Source organism: Ostrinia nubilalis, chromosome 20 (genome assembly GCF_963855985.1).
Source record: "Ostrinia nubilalis chromosome 20, ilOstNubi1.1, whole genome shotgun sequence".
In the NCBI taxonomy this organism is placed as follows: Eukaryota; Metazoa; Arthropoda; class Insecta; order Lepidoptera; family Crambidae; genus Ostrinia; species Ostrinia nubilalis.
The window spans coordinates 1,290,488-1,311,190 of NC_087107.1; the positions used below are offsets into that span (position 1 = coordinate 1,290,488).

At 36.5% G+C, this 20,703-nt stretch overlaps 1 protein-coding gene across 1 annotated transcript; it reads right to left on the reverse strand.

Moving 5' to 3' along the window:
- Positions 1–4,165: 4,165 nt before the first annotated feature.
- On the reverse strand, positions 4,166–6,427 carry LOC135081708 (uncharacterized). Its single transcript, XM_063976496.1, has 2 exons — positions 6,252–6,427; positions 4,166–5,647 (listed from the first exon to the last, which is right to left on the reverse strand). The coding sequence occupies exon 2, from the start codon at positions 5,641–5,643 to the stop codon at positions 4,366–4,368; it is 1,278 nt and encodes a 425-aa protein (XP_063832566.1). The 5' UTR covers positions 5,644–5,647; positions 6,252–6,427; the 3' UTR covers positions 4,166–4,365.
- Positions 6,428–20,703: the final 14,276 nt, after the last annotated feature.

The window sequence follows — 20,703 nt, forward strand, 5'->3', positions numbered from 1 at the left end:
TCTACCGCAATTTTCATTCAACTACTATTGTCTTGAACCAATATTTCTACTCTACATTTTACAACTGATTTCCATATTGATAGAGATATTATGGCATAATGTACTAGAACAAAGAAGCTCAAATATTACAAAAATTGAATATTTTTTACCAACTTTACTTCAAACAAGCTTTGAAATGTAGTTTTTATTTGTTATTTCCATTTGAAACTACCAACTACACTAACTCCATTAACTCAAGCTCTATCAGAAGGGCCTTGCGGTGCATATCATGTTTCAGATAACAAACAGCTCATAATGGCTCATTGTATGCAATTTGAATACGTTGCTAATCGGCACAATTAACATTTTGTCTGCAACTTTGTTTACATTGCTAGTGTTGCATGTGCACACTTAGTTGATATAATCATAGTAAATAAGTAGCTTACGCCCGTATTCACAAACATTACTAAGAGGTCTCACAGTGCGCGTGGACGCACAGGGTGACACACGAACCAATCACAGTTCAACGCTGTGCGTTCGATTTGCTGCGTCATTTATGCAAGCATCGTTTGTGAATACGGGTGTTAGTCTAAGAATCAGCCAGACTTCTAATACTTACCTTGTCACTGGTTTGGTTCCCCGTTGCAACCAACTACGAGTAGATACCTAGAGATCAGGTAGATTGTTTGAGGTATTGCTTGAATAAATATATTACCGTGTACCTGTGTCCGCTTCTCATGGAAGCTGGATGAAAATCTGACTGACTGAAATTATCCCTTAAGGCTTATAGACCGACTTCATGTGGCTTTTTATTAATCACACTGAAAGAAAGAAGAATTGAATGGAATCCGCTGACATTGATTTCGCGATATGGCCACAATGGCCATTTAAAAATCCATAAAAATCATTTCCAAACACTAATTGTGCCACCTTTGTACGGGATCACAGACCGTGACTATGTGTATGTCCTCGAATGTAGCGTATCTTCATAATGAAACAAGATTAAGCTACAGTAATAAACAATAAATATTTTGTATGTCTTAATATAAAAATATCAGGTCAATCGGTCAGGATCTCATAATTGGTTTTAGGCATTTTTCGAAGAAGAATTTTAGAAGGTACTTAAATTTAGTTGTCTTCTGTTTTTTAGTAAATACACAGATTAATCAATGATGCGCTTAGTAGCGCAGTAAAAGTCTGAATGATCTTCAAAATTAAATGTCACTGATCAGATTTTTCTAGAATCATAAATAAGAACGGTCAATATGTAAATCGATAAAATCTAAAACAATTCACCCATTTTGGAACTACAAATAATGCAAGTAATGCAACAGAAAAAAAACCGGCCAAATGCGAGTCGGGCTCGCACACCGAGGGTTCCGCCGTACAAACGTAGCGGTTTACAATTTATGACGTATTAAATCAAATTACTTACTTGATTCCGTTGCGAGTAGTGGCGAATTTCAAAATATGCGGTATGATTATTTTTTATTTATTTATTTTTCCTATATTTGCATTATAGGTAGGTACCTACCTCAGCGTTTTGAATTTTTGCGTTGATTTAGAATTTCTCACAGTTTAGAGGCAATTAGATTTAAGAATTGTTTGATATGAATTTCAACTTTAATATCTCTACGCGTTCATGTGAAAAAGGGTAGATAGTAAGTTTATAATTATTAAAAAAATATTTTGTCATGTAAGCAAAAATAATATTTTAAATTTTATATAACTTCAAATTTATCATTTTCGCAATTTTTCCTTTATCTGTACTATATAACGTTGCTTCGTGCCAAATTTCAAGATTCTGAGTTCACAGGAAGTACCTTGTAGGTTTTGATTCCCTAGCGTGTGACGGAAATTCGTCTAAGGTGTCGGTATAAACTGCTGTATCTTTTGATCGCGTTAACTTAGAAGTTTGATTTTTTTACTTCTTAAAGGGACAATAGATCTAGGTATTTGTTATAAATTTCAATTTGATACCTTTATTCGTTAGTGAGAAATAAGGTAGTAAGTTTCATTTTATTAAAATATTTTTATTATATTATATAACTAAAAAAATGTAATTTTCGCAATTTTTCCTATATTTGCATTATATGACAATGCTTTATGCCAAATTTCAAGATTCTGAGTTTACGGGAAGTATCCTGTAGGTTTTGATTCCTTTGCGAGTGTCGAAAATTTGTTGAAAATATCGACATAATCGGCTGTATCTTTTGATTGGCTTGGCTTAGAAGTTTGATATTTTCACAGCTTAAAGGGACAATAGACTTGAGTATTTCATGTGAATTTCAGCTTGATACGTTCACGCGTTCTTGAGATAAAGGGTCTTGACAGACGGAGGACGGACAACAAAGTGATCCTATAAGGGTTCCGTTTTTTCCTTTTGAGGTACGGAACCCTAAAAACCAAGATAGTACTCGTATTATGCCTAATTTTCTAGACACAATGTCTAAAAAAAAACACGTATTCGCTGTAACTCTTACCCTGTGCCCTATAAGGTGCCAAAATCTCACTAATGATTAACATTATTTCACTGGAACCTACATTTGCTACCAAATCCACAACCAAACCAAATGAGACCTTACCCTTCTGTAAGTAAAATTCCATTTTATTTTCACGGTCAGCGAGCAGCATGACTATATGGGCCAAGGGACTGCAATGGCGTATCAAATAAGTTGATCTTTTCTCAGAAGGTGTGTTATTGTTAACAACGTGCGAAGTGTTATTCCGTTATTCTTTAACTGGGCAGCTAATTGGTTTTCCGATTGTGATTTAGAGGCGAACGTTTTGCAGGATCGTTGGTGGTTTTATAAAGTACCTACTCTTACGTTCTGTGTGTTGTCCTAACTACATCTTCTTAGACAAATAAAGGACAATGACCAAAAATATATGGAGTGTGGTCCAAATGTCCACCACTAACGAGACCTATGTAGTAAAATAGTCTACTATATACTGATTCATTATAACCAAACCGCAATAAAAAATATGCTGTCAGTAAAAAGTTATAACTGAAAGAAAAGTCTATTTTTTACCTTTTCATCCGAAAAATGTCCTTGATATCATTCTATCCATTGCACATTTTGGACTAATCTACGCATGTTATGTCATGTCGCATGTGGCGCGGGGCTATAGACGAATTTTATTAAATATTTATACTAGCTGTGCCTACGACTTTGTACGCGTGAAAATAGTTTGAATAATATTTCCCATTTTTACATCATTTGTCTTTACTGCTCCGCCCCTATTGGTTGTAGGGTGATGTTATTTATCCTAAAACCATCATTGATAAATGGGCTATCTATAACAAAAATATTTTTTCAAATCGGACCAGTAGTTCCTGAGATTAGCGCGTAAACTACTACAATTTTTCAAACAGTCATAACTTTTTACTGACAGCTTATTTTTTTTTCGTCTCATACTGAAAGTAAATCTCTATACAATATAGGTCTCATTAGTGGTAGACATTTGGACCAATTTTGGTCATTGTCCTTTGAATATAGGTAGTAATGCGTTGAGTTGCTGAAGTTTGAACTACTCTGTAACGTAACTTTAAACATTGGTTAATTTTTGACATTATAAATTGATTCAAATTACTAAGTTTTTATTTTGAGGTAGACAGCAGGTATTTACAAAATTCCAAGGACTGATTTTCATTAATGTAATGGCATTACCATGCAGGCATTATCTGATTGCAGTTATACATTGTGCGACTCTGGTGTCAAAAACTATTAATAACTAAAAGAAAGATTAGCATGAAGTGAAAATCAAATAATAAAAAGTAATTTTCCACCACTAAAACTAAGGTACAGAATATGTAAGCTCTTATCAATGTAACTACTTAAAGTGAGCGTGGCGTGCTTCTGATGATTGTTCACTTTTCCAGAATAATACTCCAGTAAGTTCATTAATCGAAAGTGCAATTGTTCCATCAAAAGGGTCGCAGTAAACGTGGGTGTGACTTTGAAGAAAAGAGAAAGCGACAGAACTGACTCACGTTACAAACAAACAACAGTTAAAATTCATTGTGAAACACAAAGATGTGTTTTGGATTAAATCTGTCTCGAGTTAAATGATGGATTGATTTTCATTAAGATTTTTGCGGTCCTGGACATTTACAGAGCAAAATTAAGTTAAACGTTTAAAATAGAGCTATCAGAATTAAATAAAAGGTAAAAACTATCAGTAGTACTGTTTTAAGTTTTATTGTTTTTATGCATTTAATCTATAAGGGCTAACATAATGAATCTGACCTAAAATACACAACAGCAGAATGGCCCGACGTGAGGCAATACATTTCTAGAAAACACCATGCCACTTTTACGTCGCACCACTCACAATAATTATCTATTTATTTTTTCAGCCAATACCTTCCAAAATTGCTAATGTCTAGTAATAATCTTTAGCGCACGGTTTGCGGCATGTCTTATAACTTCCTTCATTGCACAGATAAGTACGAACTTTCTTAGCTAGAGGGCAGTCCAGTCTTCCGCAGGGTCCATGAACATCTCTCTTGTTCACAAATTGGCCGTGTTGGTACTTCCCTTTGATAGTTTCCCCAGGGATGAACTGGTGCTGACTGCCACGATAGTCCATCCTTTTGGGACAGTTGGTTCCACCGCAAGGGCCCTTGGGGAAGCCCATTGCAAGAATTGCAAGCTCACTGCTTGTGAATGGTGCCACGAAGTCGTCATATATCACCGGCTCCTCAACAGGCCTTATTGGTTCTCTACAAATGTCAGGAGCACCGAAAATATATGCCACTGGTGGCACAGCGTCTATGGTAGTGCCTTCCCAATGCCGGACTACCTCAACGTCCTTCAACTTCAAATCGTCTGATAAATACTTCCTACCAGGCAATCTTTCCATTTCTGGTAAAGCTACGAAGTAACTGATCACTCTGTTCCCTAAGCATGACAATCTGATAAAAAATTCGATTTCACCAGATGTTTTTAAATCTTCCTCACACTGCAATGGTCTTGTCAACTCAACAGTGTTTGTAATCATTTCTGGTCTGGTAGTAGTTCTGTACTCAGCTTGATCCATATTCACTGGGTTCAACTCTCCAGCTCTTTGAAGGCAATTAAAGAAAGTTTCATTCCATTCCACTATGCAAAAACCAATGCAGTTCATCTCCTGGTCTCTGTTCCAGACCGTGATATAAATAGGGGTTTTTCTTAGTACTTCTTCCAATTTAGAAGGCCTTGAAAGGAACATGATAGAGTTTCCAACGCCGAAGTAAGGAGGCTGTGGTAACGGCTCTGATGGTAGGATAATTTTCTTGGGAGGTTGTTTTCCTTTCTTCGGAGGCTTAGGCTTAGCAGGTTTGCCTTTCTTCCCAGGAGGTGGGGGAGGTGGTGGTGCAATGAAATTATCATGGGCTACATAGAAGTCAAAAAGGGGTAGGCAGTTCATCTGTAAGGTGCAGGTCTGCATGAACTTCATTTCTTCTTCAGAAGGCATCGGTGGTTCTTTTCCTTTTTTCCCTTTCTTTGGCTTGTCTTTTCCTTTCTTGCCCTTTTTAAGTGCTTCAGCAGCTGCTAAAGCTTCTGCTTCCCTCTTTCTCTCCTCTTCTTCCATTTTGAGTTCGTACTCATCTTTTTGAGGAGGCTCAATCTTGAGCACTATTTTTTTCACAAAAACCTCGATCATAAAAATTTGCTCCATTAATCTGAAATGAAATAAATAAATTAGTTTGAAACTGTACATTACATTAAATAATCGGTAGGTGGGTGTATGTGAATCTATAAAAATCTGCTGTAGATAATGTAGTGTAATTTTGTCGGCCGTTTGGTGTAGTGGTTCAGAACGGACTACTATGCCGAGAGGTCCCGGGTTCGATTCCCGGCCGGGCAGAAATTGAAATGATGAATTTTAATTTCTGTGACGGGTCTGGGTGTGACTATGTATAATATTTATGTATTTAAAAAAAAAGTATATAAGTAGTATATCCGTTAAGCTAGCACCCATAACACAAGCATTATTTTAAGTTGCTTACTTTGGGGCTAGCTGGCGCTGTGTGAAATTGTCCAAAGATTATTTATTTAAAGATTATTTAATAGAATATAATATAAACAAACTTGTACCTACATAGAAATCCAATAACTACGTCTACATAAAAAAAATAGGTTTTTAACCAATGAGCACTAGGCTAAATCAAACAGAGTCATAATTGCAAAAAAATATATTAAATCTCTACTTTAAGAAACAAGAGTAAAGAAATGTTCACGATGTCTGTAACATTTTTCAAGAGAAAAAAACAATAGGATACTTACAAAATTATTATCTTTCACTTCGGTACAATTTCCTTAACCCACAATAACCAGATAAAGATGTGAGCATACTAATTTTGCAAGAATATACACGGCTAATTTGTTTTCATTATTTTGATGTTCAAAAGACTAGAAATTTTGAAATCGGCAATGCGCCAAACTTGATGTTTCAAACCATACTGAATTTTCAACTGTCAAGTCATTATATTTGACGTTTACAAAGTCATCATTTAAAAAGTAGGTTGAACTTCATTTTGTATCCTCAGTGATGTGATCTTCTTGAACATCCTGGGTTATTTATAAACAAAAGTTTTTTCTAGAGTCCAAAAAGGTTGTACTGTTCAAAAAAGTTTACTCGCTACGAAATTATTTACATCTATCCATATTGATAAAAATTGAATTTACTGTCGTATTGGTTTCAAAACAAACTACTAACCAAAGAACTCCTTCAGACTTTATCATCCTCGTACTTGCCCAACAAAAAACCAAGTCTATCAAGCCTCACTTAACCTACATCCTAACCAAAACAGTATCTGACAAAAAAGCGTCCGTTTGCTCGTCGTATAATAACAAAATCACCCACAACAAAAAGAGTACGAGTGGAGTTCATCATGCGAGGTCACATTTACGCACGCGGGCAGCGTAGAGGGGAGGCGGGGGGAGGGTGCGCGAGCGCAGGACAAGTCTGTTTGGTTTAGGATGTAAGAATTTGTGGATAAGGCTTAATAATTTGGAAGGAGTAATTTCTATTCTACAGGTAAAGCTAAAAAAATTCCGAGCTACTCAAAACGACTAGATCAGTTTAAAATGAAACTATTAGAAAACCGTAGAACTGCACTCGATCTTATATTTTTATTTAAACTAATAAATGGAATTATTGACTGTCCACATCTTCTATCTAAACTCAATCTTAAAGTTCCCTGCAAATATCCTAGATATCCAATCAAAATCCTGTGTCCGCCCTTCAAAAAAACGGTATCTGGATCCTACTCCCCAATATCTAGACTCTGTAAATTGTATAATGAGTACAGCACTGAACTAGACTTATTTGGCATGTCGATTAATAAATTTAGGCGTCAAGCACACTTATTAGATAAGTAGATCAATGTCTACAGTAACATACCTACTAATCCTTTCATTATGCATGCTGTGTTTGCCCATTTCATATATTGTACAATTAGAAATTAAGTTAGAATTTAGTAATTTTACAAGTATTATTGTACAATTGTTGGCAGACCAATAAAATAAATAAATAAATAAATAATCTTATTTTCACATGCTATTGCAAGTTGTATTACTGTTGTATTTATGATCATTAACATCATTAGGTGATTTTGTCTCCACTGCAGGAATATCCTCCCTTATTTCATCAGCATTATCATCATCATTTCAGCCACAGGACGTCCACTGTTGAACTTAAGCCTCCCCCAATGATTTCTAGATTAACTGGTTGGTTGGCCCGCATCCACCAGCGCGTTCTTACCATCTTTATGAGGTCGTCTGTCCATCTTGTAGGTGGATCGTATGTGTATCCCCTTCTGATTATTGGTTCATTCATCGACTACTTCATAATCATATTGAAGTTGATTTAATAATTAAAGCAAATCAAATAATTTTATTTGCTTAAAACCAGGTTGTAAAGCAATAACTACTTAAAAGCCAATTAATGTGGTCCAGTCCTGAAAATAGACCATCTATCTATTTTACGACGATTTAAGACTTTTAGAATAATGAGTTACACAGTGTTTAGTCTCATAACCTTTACCATTTATCCATAATCTATTATTTAGCAAATATTTTGAAATGAAATAATATTTTCTTCTAGTCCAAAAATTCTTCACTCTTTGACGCTGCGCACGGGCACACTTTCCATCTCGCTCGCACGATGATATTTAAATTTAGCATCAGCCTTATATTATGTTTAGCTTCGTACATCGATACTATGAGCTGATGCAACGTGCATTTAAACCTGTGTTTTGTTTCTTTGGGGCTGATGTGGAAAGTGTTTCTTGGGGGTGGAAATTACACGACTGAGTGATATAGTTATCTTAGATTTATGTTTTGTAGCGATTTTACTTAGCAAATGCTTATTTTACTTATTGGTTACTATCATTAAAATACGAAATTTAAAATCCCGATGACTTTATAATAAAGCTGTAAATTAGAGGACCTCAAAAGCTAGTAGAAGTAATTTAATTTTATCAGATATGATAAGACTTTAAAGTAATTTATTCCTTCATCCCTTGAAACTTAAAGGGGGTTATACCTACTCCTGCATTGGATACTAAATGACCTGATGATGATTATACATAGATAAATAAGGTAAAAAATTTACGAACCAATCACAGAGCTCTATTCAACGCTGTGCGTTCTATTTGATGCTTCACTTAAGCAAGTATCGTTTGTGAATACAGGCGTAAATTACTTGATGATTATTATATGTAGGTATATAGATAGGGCACAAAATCTTATTCTTGTTTGTGATAAAGGTCAATCCCTTTTTCTAACAAAAAAAAAGCTGCCAAACAATCTCAAAACTCGAAAAGAGCTTAAAAATACACACAAAGCTTCCTCGCTACATAAGTTAATAAGAGTTACAGTATCTAATAAAGGCTATAAAATTTTCCGTTTCTGGCGCGATGGCCGGGGTGGGGGGCGGGTCGTTAGCCACGGAACCGGTAGCGAGTGCGCATCGGGCAGCTGCGCCGGCGCTTGTAAGGCGGCGATCACAGGCTTCAGTGGGATTGATTTATTTTAAGTTTTATAGTGAAGAATATTAGTAATTTGTATTGCACAAATAATTATTAATAGTCCCTCTCATATCAAGTTAAATAGGCTTGTACTACGAAACATAGGCCAAAGTCGTGCGGCAGGGTTTCGGATCCTGAGTCGGCCAGTCCGACCTTCACCGTTTGCTCTACCTACATTTAAAAAAAAATATAACATGCTTGCTTGTGCGTGTGCTTGCTCTTATTAAAACATAGCTCCTGTGTTTATTTACTTGATGATTAAAAAATGGTCAGTGGTGGATATTGCTTGCCATAAAATAATAAAAAAAAGTTTTGGTTTATTTTATTTTTCTTTATTCAGAAAACCACAGCTCTTTATAATAATAATACAAACAGGTATTTTTGTACTTACAGACAATAATGGATTCTATATATTATTATAATTATAACTCTTTTATCGGAGTAGGTAGGTATACTTCAAACTCTCTTGTTGTATAATTATTCTTCAAATTATTGATGTGATTCCTACTGTAATTATTTTACACAGTATTAAACCTCAGTACACATAACAATAAAATAAAATTAGAATTTGTAAATAATACCAGTCTAATCACTGAGTCTTAACTTGTCCACTTCATATGATTCAGAACACATTTTCCTGCAAGAGAATGTGTCATACAAGTAGAAGTAAAATTGTAAATACTTAATGCCTGGTGTAGCGACTACGTCCAACGATCAATACTGCACGTCAAGGTTTACACTGCGTCCTTATGTAGTTGGAATAAAATGCAGTTTTGCAACAAAAAGGTACAGTTCCATATGATATCGATCGCACGAAGAAAGTTTTCGTAGAATCAGGACAGTTATTAGCTATAATGGATTACTGCTAATCGAAGTATTACTTCTAGTTGAATTTTTGATTTGATGAGTCATTGGTTTCATTGAAGTAAAATATTGAGGTTCATTTCCACATTTTCGGGTCACATAAATTCATATCGCTCATGGTATTAGGATTAAATCAGTCACATAACTCGTAGAAATAAATTGCCGTTGGGGTATAAAAGTTTTCGAGTGACGACGAACTGATAAAGGTAGCAGGAAGGCGCTGGATGCAGGCAGCTACCAAGCCTGCGATGTGGAAGTCATTGGGGGAGGCCTATGTTCAGCAGTGGACGTCCTGTGGCTGAAATGATGATGATGATGATGACCACGGTCCACCAGATGATCTTTGCGGAAATCACCTCAACATCATCATCGTCATCTCAGCCATAGGATTTAGCCATGCTTTCCATGTTACCCGGTTGGTAGCGGCTTGCGTCCAGCGCTTTCCTGCTACCATTATGATGTCGTCGGTCCACCTTGTGGGTGGACATCCCACGCTGCGTTTTCCGGAACGCGGCTTCCACTCCAGAACCTTGCTGCCCCATCGGCCGTCAGTTCTGCGTACTATGTGCCCTGCCCATTGCCACTTTAGCTTGCTAATCCGTCGGGCTATGTCAGCGACTTTAGTTCGTTTACGGATCTCCTGGAAAGCACTTGGATGCGGGTAACCCAGGTCGATCGTTGTGGAAATCTTTGGGAGGTCCTTGTCTAGCACAGACGTTCAGACTGAAATGACGATTTCAAACAATATTATTATCTCTGGAATTAAATCTGAGTTCCAACATGAACGTGGCCTAACAAATCATCACAACACAAGCTATAGTACGATCTAAGCACGTAGTCGCTACGCCACTGTATTTGTAATGTACTTGCGTCAATAGTATAGTGTAATATTCTATAGCAATTCTAAATAATATCTATGATTGTTGGCTCTGTGTGTGGCGTAATTGGGGGTTCCGATACTGGCTTTTGCCCGCGGCTTTTGCTGCGTAGATTTTGTTCATACGAAAGCTATGAAACTAATTCTTTTTTTCAAAAATCCTTCCAAGAGTTTTAGTGTAATTAAAGCTTATAAGCAGGCATCAATTTTAAAAAAAAATTGCGTATATGTATAATATTAGTACAAATTGAGCTTAGGCAAGCTTAGGACATTATTTGTATTGTACTTACCTACTTATTGCGTCAAAATTCAAAGGAATGAAAAGCAATAATTTACTGAAATCATCTCCATTTCAGAGTTTAGGATCTTGAATATAAATGTAAATGTTACGGTCAAAGTGATCCCATCAAAAACAATACTTGTCAAAAAAACCAAGTCTCGCAACTCAGTTGTTCTACGGTAAAAAGTTGTGAGATCCATGTAATACCAAGTCCAGGCCAGGAAATCTTTAACGTTTTACATAAATTATTGACTTGGCCATCGCACTAAATAATTTAATTTACACGTGTTTTCATGCGATGGCCAAGTCAATAATTTATGTAAAACGTTAAAGATTTCCTGGCCTGGACTTGGTATTACATGGATCTCACAACTTTTTACCGTAGAACAACTGAGTTGCGAGACTTGGTTTTTTTGACAAGTATTGTTTTTGATGGGATCTCATTTCTTTTTGTATTTTGTAGACAGCAGTTATGTATCTAGAAAACTGGACCGAAATTGAAAAATTTTACTCGACTTGGCGGTTGCACTACCGTGCCCCCAAATCTCATTTCTTTTTGTATTTTGTAGACAGCAGTTATGTATCTAGAAAACTGGACCGAAATTGAAAAATTTTACTCGACTTGGCGGTTGCACTACCGTGCCCCCAAATATTTTAGTTTTTCCTTGATTCATACACCAAACACTACTTATATTCCAAATTTGAAGCTTCTAGGTCTGCTAGAAGTGCCTTAGAGTTTTGATGATCGGTGAGTCAGTCAGTGAGTGACAAAATTAAGTAACTTTGACCCGTTATAATTCTTAAACTACTGGTTCAAATTGAATGAAATTTTAAATATACCGTGTCTTTACAATGCCTGCATAGCAAATGAAAATTCAGCTTTCTAGTTTTATCCACAACGAAGTTACAGGCAGTCGAAAATGGCCTGAATTGCTTCGAGAAAAGGATGGTACGGCCGTGCCGCTTTTTTGCTCGACTTGGTGGGGGCACTGCCGTGCCCCCAGATAAATGTGAAAATTATGAATAATCGCCGGTTATTATGAATAATTACCGCATGATTTGGTTAATGTGATTAATATGAGGTCATTTATGTGTGTATAAAACTAAATAGGCGGCTTAGGGGTGGCCCAAGGGCCACCCCCGCCGCACCTTAACCTATTTTTCACTTTAAATCAAAACATTATGTTATAGGCATCATGGAAAAGTAATATTATGCAAGAAACATTCCAAACTCATTATGCCAAATTATATTATATGATATCAAAACGTTCAAAAGTTTGGCTGTACACGAGCACGTACACAAGATGTTGTTCTCTTTTAAGAAATTTGTTAGTACTAAGGTTGAATTATTAAATAATCACTATTAAATGTGATTAATTTATCACTTTTACCGCGACTGTCGGTAATTATTCATAATAACCGGTTATTATTAATAATTTTCAATTTATCACATTAACCGTAACATAAATAAAGAATACTAGAAGAAATACTAGTGCTAGTAAAAGGGCTACAATATTTCTAAACGTCAAATATAAACAAAACGTATGGAAATAGAGACTTTATAGATACGATTTGCAAAATACCCAAAAAAAGTTAGATATTTTTTGCGTTGATGGTTGAACCATTTTCCATAGAAAAATACCCAATTTTCTTTAACAAACAACTAAACAATAAGTGTCAAATAATAAAAAATAACTTTTATTCAACGTGCTTGAATTTCAAATAAGGTAATTGCTTCAAGTAATAGTAATGTAGGTATCTTATCATTTTAGTCATATTAAAAAACACTTATCTTATCCCCATAATATGAGTGTCAAAACTTTTACTTTTAAGCCCAATTAAGTTGAAAACTTAAACCAATACCTTTCAATTAAGTAACTTGGAGTTTAAATTATAATTGATGAATACGGTATGTGTCTCGAGGGTGTTAAAGTTAAAAGTTTGTAATGACCGATGGATCTTATAAGAACGGTATACTTTGTAAAAACTTCCTGTTTTAACTTAAATTGCTACTTATTTTCATGTAAGTCTTGAAAGTAAATTGAAAAAGTGTCAATAATAAAATACTTTTGTGAGTAGGTATTATTTACCAAGCGAAGTCAGTAAACAGAGTTATGTAAGTAAAATAAGTACATCATCATCATCATTATTTCACCCCCAAGAATTAAAATAAATCCTCCTCCAATAATAATAAAATACCTACACGCAACTTAAATTTTCTATGAGCTGAAAAATAAGCTTTATTTTATAACAATAATGACGTTTAATATTATCTGTACATATTAAAATAGTGTTAATGGGTCAAAATTCCTTATTTCTTTAGTCACTCTAAGCATCCCTAATAAGTACTTTAACCCTAACTTACCCACTGTTTATATTATCAACACCTTACCCCGGGTCCGAATAAACACAAACACGCGTCTCCTTAGGTAGATGGCCCTGTTATTGTCCGATGGTAGGTATAATTAAGCTGTTACAGTAGTGGCAGTTAAATTAGTGAAGTACAGTGATGATCACAATGATTTTAAGTACCTAGGTAGCTGGACCAAAATAAAGATATAACTGTCTGTCATACACTTTCATCATCATTTCAGCCACAGGACGTCCATTGCCGAACGAATTTAGGCCTTCCCCGATGATTTCCACATCGCTTGGTTGGTAGCGAGCGTCCTGCATCCAGCGCCTTCCAGCTATTTATTTATTATTTATTTATTGTTGAAGATTTACCAACAACATATCAATTTACATGCATCGTTACATTATTAGAAAGCTAGAATCTAAAAGATATGCCTTTACAGGTAAATACAGCATTCAAAGAAAATAAGCTTGCCGACAGAAAAAAAAGAACAGATTTTAACCAATTAATCTAGGTAGTTACACATAGAAGAAAAAAACATTTTTTAACAAAACAATCCATATGAGGTTGTTAGTCCACTTTTACCTCATTAGGTGCTGAACATCCATTGGTTTCCATAGTGGTAGAAATAAATCTAAAACAAAATTAAATATTTCACACACTAGTGAGCAGCACACATCACGTTGTAAATGTAGGTACCTACCTACATTATTAAATAATCATCATGCTAAAGCAATTTACAAGGTTTTCAAAATGTATGATAATACAAAATACTTTTGTCACCAACAGTACACTCTCAACCACTTAATCAATTGCAAAAACACTCCCAACCCTTTGCGTATGCAAATATTCTGCGCGTGACGTTACCTCCGCTTTAGATATACGTTTTCAAGGCATGATGTAATTTCAAATATCAAAATTGATATCATGTAAGGACATTATCAAATTATTTAATTTAAATCTAATGGATGAACATTAATGAACAACCTTAAATCTGCAGTAATAATAATAATAAATAAATAAATAATAATAATACAGTGCCACAAGATGCTAATTGAAATGATGTTTTTTTTTACTTTATTTGGAAGGTCCACTCTACCAACAGTATATGACGTATACTTACGTTATTTAAAAATACAGTTTTATTTATCACAAACAAGTTTGCAATACAAAATAAATTTATTATATAGATTATTTGATGGTCACTTAAATGGTTTTAGGTGAACGCTTTTCTTCTTCTTCTACTGAGCATTATTGAACTGAATATTAAATAAAATTAATTCCAAGGCTATAGGAAATTAAAAACATACTCATTATTAATTATATTTTTTATTTTGTCTAAATTAAACAAGAAGCTTAAAACAATACTTTCCAACTCCACAAAGAGACACCGCGACGTTTTAACCCTCAACGACTGTTGTAGTTTGCAAAACTAATTGGGTATGCGGGATTGGAGTGGTCATCCAAGTCTGTGGCAGAGGAGAGGATCTCAGCAAATATTTCTCTTTCGTACGAAATAATTAAGCTGTGAAGTTTTGTAGGAAAATTGTTTAATATAAGTACCTGCCAGTTGTACCTACTCGTATATTAATAGTAAAAATATGCTTAAATGACATCTTAAAATGAAAAGAAATTTTTGCTAAAACTAATCTGTTTTATCATCTTCATCTCCGCGTTATGTTTAGACTTGTCAGTAAATAGAGTGATTTAATAGGACTAAAGAGTGTTTCGATAAATAATTCGTCAAAGTTTGATACCTAGGTACCACATTTAGTATTTTGCTCCTGTGTTAAACCGGGGCGGTTCGCTAGTGTCATCATAATAAATGTTGAAGCTGATTTATTTAATGCATCTAAAAGCCACGTCCGTCAAAATCACAACCGTCAAAAATGACCGGGATATTTAAACCCAATGACGTCACGACGCATCAATTCCTAACGTCCATTTTTTACTTTTCTGTTAAAAAACCCGTGGAGTTATAAAAATAAATGAGGCTTCGCAAACACTGGGGCGAGGACAATAGTTAGGTCATTATACTCGGTCATTTGGACCGAGTACGGCTTCGGGGGAAATAAATAACCTGCGAGCATTTGAGGGTTCAGATAGATATGTTTAGATTTTAACGATTATGTCCGTATATGCTATATCATTTATTGATATGATGGTCATAGATTTTAGAGATACAATATCAATAGCTTTTTGGCATGGTTGTTATGGGTCAATACGAGTAAGTATCAATATTGGTATCATGAATAGAATACCTATTTCGCGATACATACGACGGTAGTGTTTAATTTTCATAACATCACATTTTAAGCAATCCAAAATTAGGTTAGGGACCTAATAAATCCGAATTATACAATTAATCTCAATTTCAATGTATTTTTAGTAATTTCCAAACTTCTACTACCTACTTTGCAAAAAAGATGGCTATCTATATTAATGTAATAACAGTAAAATATAATTCTAATGCTAATTTCATACAAAAATAACGCATGGCCCCAAACACCCCCGTGGCAATATCCAAAAAATTGCGTCGCTCCAGTATCGTAACATTAATTTTAATGTCTCACCGCATTCCTGTCGCCAGTGGGGGTTGAAATGTCCCATTCAAATGCGGCTTTTAAAAAACGCGAAAAAATTCACGATACCACGATAAAAACGACGGGTAATTGTTATTCTTTCGCTGAATTGCGATTTCACTTGTAATGTGACGTTTAGATGCTTAGAGAATTATGCATGCAATATGGCTTAGGAGACCCCTCGGTAATTTTTGGGTTAAGTCGGCTTGAAAATTGTCGTTTCGTTTTTCAATTACTTTGCATGTGAGATAGATGTTTGTAGCTTTACCTACAGTATTTTATATCTTTTAATACATGTCATACTAATATACTTATAGTCTTTTAAATATTATTATAACTAATTAAAAAAAAAGCTAATCTGAGAACCAACTAAATTTACCTTTTTTAACGTGATCAACATATTATTTTTATCTCTACAAGAGTTCCTTATTTGTGCTTGAATTTTCAAGAGATTCGTATCCTTATTTGAAATATTACATTTATTATTATTACATAGCGTCGTCTGTGACCTTGCCAAGGCTAACTGTACTGGCAACATTTCTCCATAATTGTCTTGGCTGAGTCATTTATAGAAGAAACTATAATTATAGAGTCATTGTTTGCAATTCCTACAATGCGGACGTAATCCTCTATGCGATCTTGCACCTATTTTTATACAAGTTATACTCAACAAAAGTATATTCTAATGCACGGTGATAGAGTTCGATTTAGAGGTAATCTAGGTTTTAATTTACGCCAATCGGTAAGCACTAAATGATGCTATTAAGACAAAGCCCGTGGGAAAATTTCTAAAGTAACTGTACCGAAAAAAGAAATGGCCGATTGTATGCGAAATAAGGCTGTGGTGGGAAATGGCGTAACTTTAGATTTCAATTATCTGAAATCTGAAAACACTCGAAAAAGGATTTATTATTAGTCCTAGTTTACGGTACATAATAGTTGTAAATAGTTTAAGAACGGTCATTTCAGTTTTATTTGTTAATTATTTTATGTATGTTTTGGTTATCTCCCTAGTATCAGCTTCTTAAGTTATTACCTGGGAAATGTGAATTGTCATTGGTCTAGTTGTAAGTTTAGAAAAATAAACCCATTTTCATTTACTTACTTCTAACTTTCCTAAGTTTAAAACTAGTTTTAAGCACTAAATATTTTCCACTTCTTCTAAGATGCACGTTGAAAAATATGCAAGCTGAATATTTAGTAATTTTAAAAACTAGATTTCAGAACTTACGCATTTATTCGACTCTACCGACAGCCGTCGCGTGCGCAGAATTAACAACCAGCACACTTCACTGCTTCCATCTGAGGCTGTTCCAAGCTATTTCCAACCCTACCACCTTCAGTTAAGGTTCACAATAGCACTGCAACAATTGCATACAATGGACATCATATTCATTGAACTCAATATGTTTTTTTGCTCATATAACAGTTGTTAGGTCAAGTTCAGACCTGTTGCCTTGTTAGCTGTTCTAAGGCTGGTAATTAAAGATTTTAACGGTCATTTAATTATTTTTGTAGAAGCTGCTTGCTTGTGTGATGGTACGTGATCACGCGATTTAAAACTTTTATTTTTAGACATGGGTAACATAGATTTTTGCGTCAACTCAGTAACTTTGGTGTAGCAGAACCGAAATGTATTTACTAATTTTAAATACTTAAACATCATAATGTTAATAAATCAAAATGTCATTTGAATTTGCTTGTTTAGCTTTCAAAGTTCACAATCATTTGTGTCAGTAGGTTTTTATTTTCAGGAAATCAGGTGGATTTTCGAACAAACGTGAAACTTACATAGGCTTGGGATTATCCCCACCTCTCGTTCTCACCGCTGCAACTCCTGTGTAGCCAGGATTTACAGCTTGACCTCTAATAAAAACCAATGAAGGTCAACTTTGTCCCGGAGGAAAGTTGACTTGTTATTGGACCCGCAACGAATGAACTTATGCTTAGGTTATAGGAAATCGATTTTAGGATCCCCGAATCCTTATCAATAGAGCCATATGATAAAGATGACAACTTAATTTTTAAGTGTGTCAAGGAAATAACATGGACGCTTTTTAGAAATTGTGTTAGCATAAAAGTCATCAAATTAATTTAATAATTGTTGGCGACAGACCTTTTTTATATGCGTTTTTTGTATTTTTTGTTTTGGAATGTTTTTTATATTTTGACGCTTTGTTTTTTTACTTTTTTACGGCAGTTGTTCATTAAACACCATTAGACAAAGACGTGTTTCAATATAGTAAAAGTGAATATCTCCAAATCAATTAAATTTATATAGGTATAGTAACGGGCACACCCGGTGCCCAACAAATGGTCCTTCGCGGTAAGTACTAGCTTATTTACTTTATAGTGTTGCCTTCAATTTTCCCTATTATGCTTACTAGAAGCAAGAGGAAAATGGCTGAGCAAAGTGAGCAACCTACCGCTACTACTATGGAACCAATGAGTTCATGTTCGTCATCGGCTTTGCCGCAATTGCCCCACACGACACAACCATCATCCGCCTCGTGCCCTTCGGGCCGCTCAGGCCGTTCTAGCCGTTCCAGCGCCACCGTGGTGGCGCAGAAGCTCGCGGCGCAGGCCGAGCACGCACGCCGCGTCGCCGAGCTCGAGCGCGCTGTGGCGGAAAAGGAGCGCGCCGTGTTGGAGAAGGAGCGAGTTGCAGCTGATTTGGAACTGCAAGCCGAACTAGCTGCGATCGATGCGCATAGTGGTTCTAGTAGCCGGTACAGTAGAACAGCTGATTGGGTGGCTTCATGTAACAATGATCCTAATTTGCAGGTGCCTATGCTCGTCAATGACGATGACAAAGAATATGTGCGTAAACCGTCAGTGTCGGTACCCTTGGCGGTACTATTTCCCGGCGCTGCTACCACGGATGCGCCTTCATCGTCAGTGGCTTTCCCAACGCCGCACCAAGGGCAGCCGTCGCTTATTGAGGCAACGACAAGCGTTGCCGCGCCGGCTACCGTGCGGCCGGAGCCGCCCGCGCCTGCCGGACCTGCCCCAGCTAAGCCGCTACGTCAGCCTCAAGCATTACCTACTAGACATGCACATTACTTAGGTTTAGGTACACATACACAACGCGATTTATGTAACAATTTTAATAAAGTTGCTATTAGCCAGGATACACCTACTGATATACAACAATTAGCTGAAGCCATCACGAGCCTGGCCGCGTCGAAGCAGCAGTCGCCGCGGGTGAGTGACCTAAAGCTTCCTTTGTTTGATGGGCGAATCCAGGACTGGCTACTATTTAAACGTACGTTTGATCTAACCAAAGCTGGGTTTTCTCCGCTAGAAAACCAAGCTCGGCTAAATTTTGCTTTGCGAGGCGTTGCTAGAGACGAAGTAGGCGCGCTTCTAGCCTCTGCGCGAGACCCAGACGTGGTCATGAGCGCCTTGGAGGCTAGATTCGGCCGCCCCGAGCATATTGTGTTGAACGAGATAGCCCAGGTCAAGGCTTTGCCCAGGCTTAGTAGCATTGATGGTGGTAGGGAAATGTGCCAATTTGCCTGTCGAGTCCGCCGGTGCGTAGAAACAATTCGCGTACTCAACCAGGCCGAGTACTTGGCTTCCCCGGAATTGTGTAATACTATCGTGAGTAAACTAAGCGCGCTCTTGCGAGCACGATGGGCAGATTTTGCATTCTCTCGTTGTCATACTAAATACAGGCTCGAACTTCTCGCAGATTTTCTGTCTCATGAAAATGAAATTCATTCAAAATTTGGTTTCATTCCCGACATGAAATTGTCACTGTCAGATAGACCGGTCAGAGAGCAATTGTATGCGGCCTGTACAGATGACATTGACAACGAAGAGAGTTCCTATATGACTAATGATTATTCCTCGGCTAAAAACTCTTTGTCTAAAAAACAGACAACTAAGCCAGCGCCATCTAATTTAGTTGGCGAGAAACAACTTCCTTGCAAATTCTGTCAAAAAAGTAACCACGAATTAGTAGGGTGCAAGGAGTTTCAAGTACTTCATGTGGACGACAGATGGCAGTGGGTAATTGAAAATAAATTTTGTAGAAAATGTTTGCGAAAGGGTTCGCACTTATACAAGCTGTGTAAAGCTAAATGTGACATTCCTACATGCAGTCGTAGTTTTAGCCACCACACTTTGCTTCATTCCCCGATAGCACCGGAGCATAACAATCTCATTTCGTTGGAGGCGAATGTTGACATTGTTCCTGAACACCCTAAAAATAACGACGTCGCACACGACTCGAGCTCCGACGACGTCGAGGTGGTCGCGCATACAACATCGCAGCAGCATGTGGATGGAGCGGGTCGTCGTCCGCTGCTCAAGGTGATTCTTGTGTCGGTCAGCGGCCCTCTGGGCTCGGCGGACATATATGCTCTCCTCGATGATGGCTCAACGGCTACCATTATCGATTCAAAAGTGGCTGAAGACATCGGCGCTGTGGGGCCTAAGGGGAACATTACAGTAAATTGTATAGGTGGGCTTTCTAAAAGTTCGGAAGTCACATTTGTAAATATTAATATAAAAGGTAAACATGGTCAAAAATCTTTCGATATTTCTAATGTTCGTGCCATGCCAAAATTAAATTTAACCAATTGTCAATCGGTGTCGGCGGATGACATTTCGCGCTTTGACTATTTACGTGATTTGACGGAAGAGCTGTGTTACGAACAAGCAAAGCCCGCATTGATCATCGGAGTTGACAACTGGCACTTGAGTGTTCCGCTCGCAGTACGTCACGGTTCTAGGTGTCAG

Bases quoted from the DNA above. Each gene is read 5' to 3' on its own strand.
- LOC135081708 (XM_063976496.1), bottom strand. From the start codon at position 5,643: ATGGAGCAAATTTTTATGATCGAGGTTTTTGTGAAAAAAATAGTGCTC.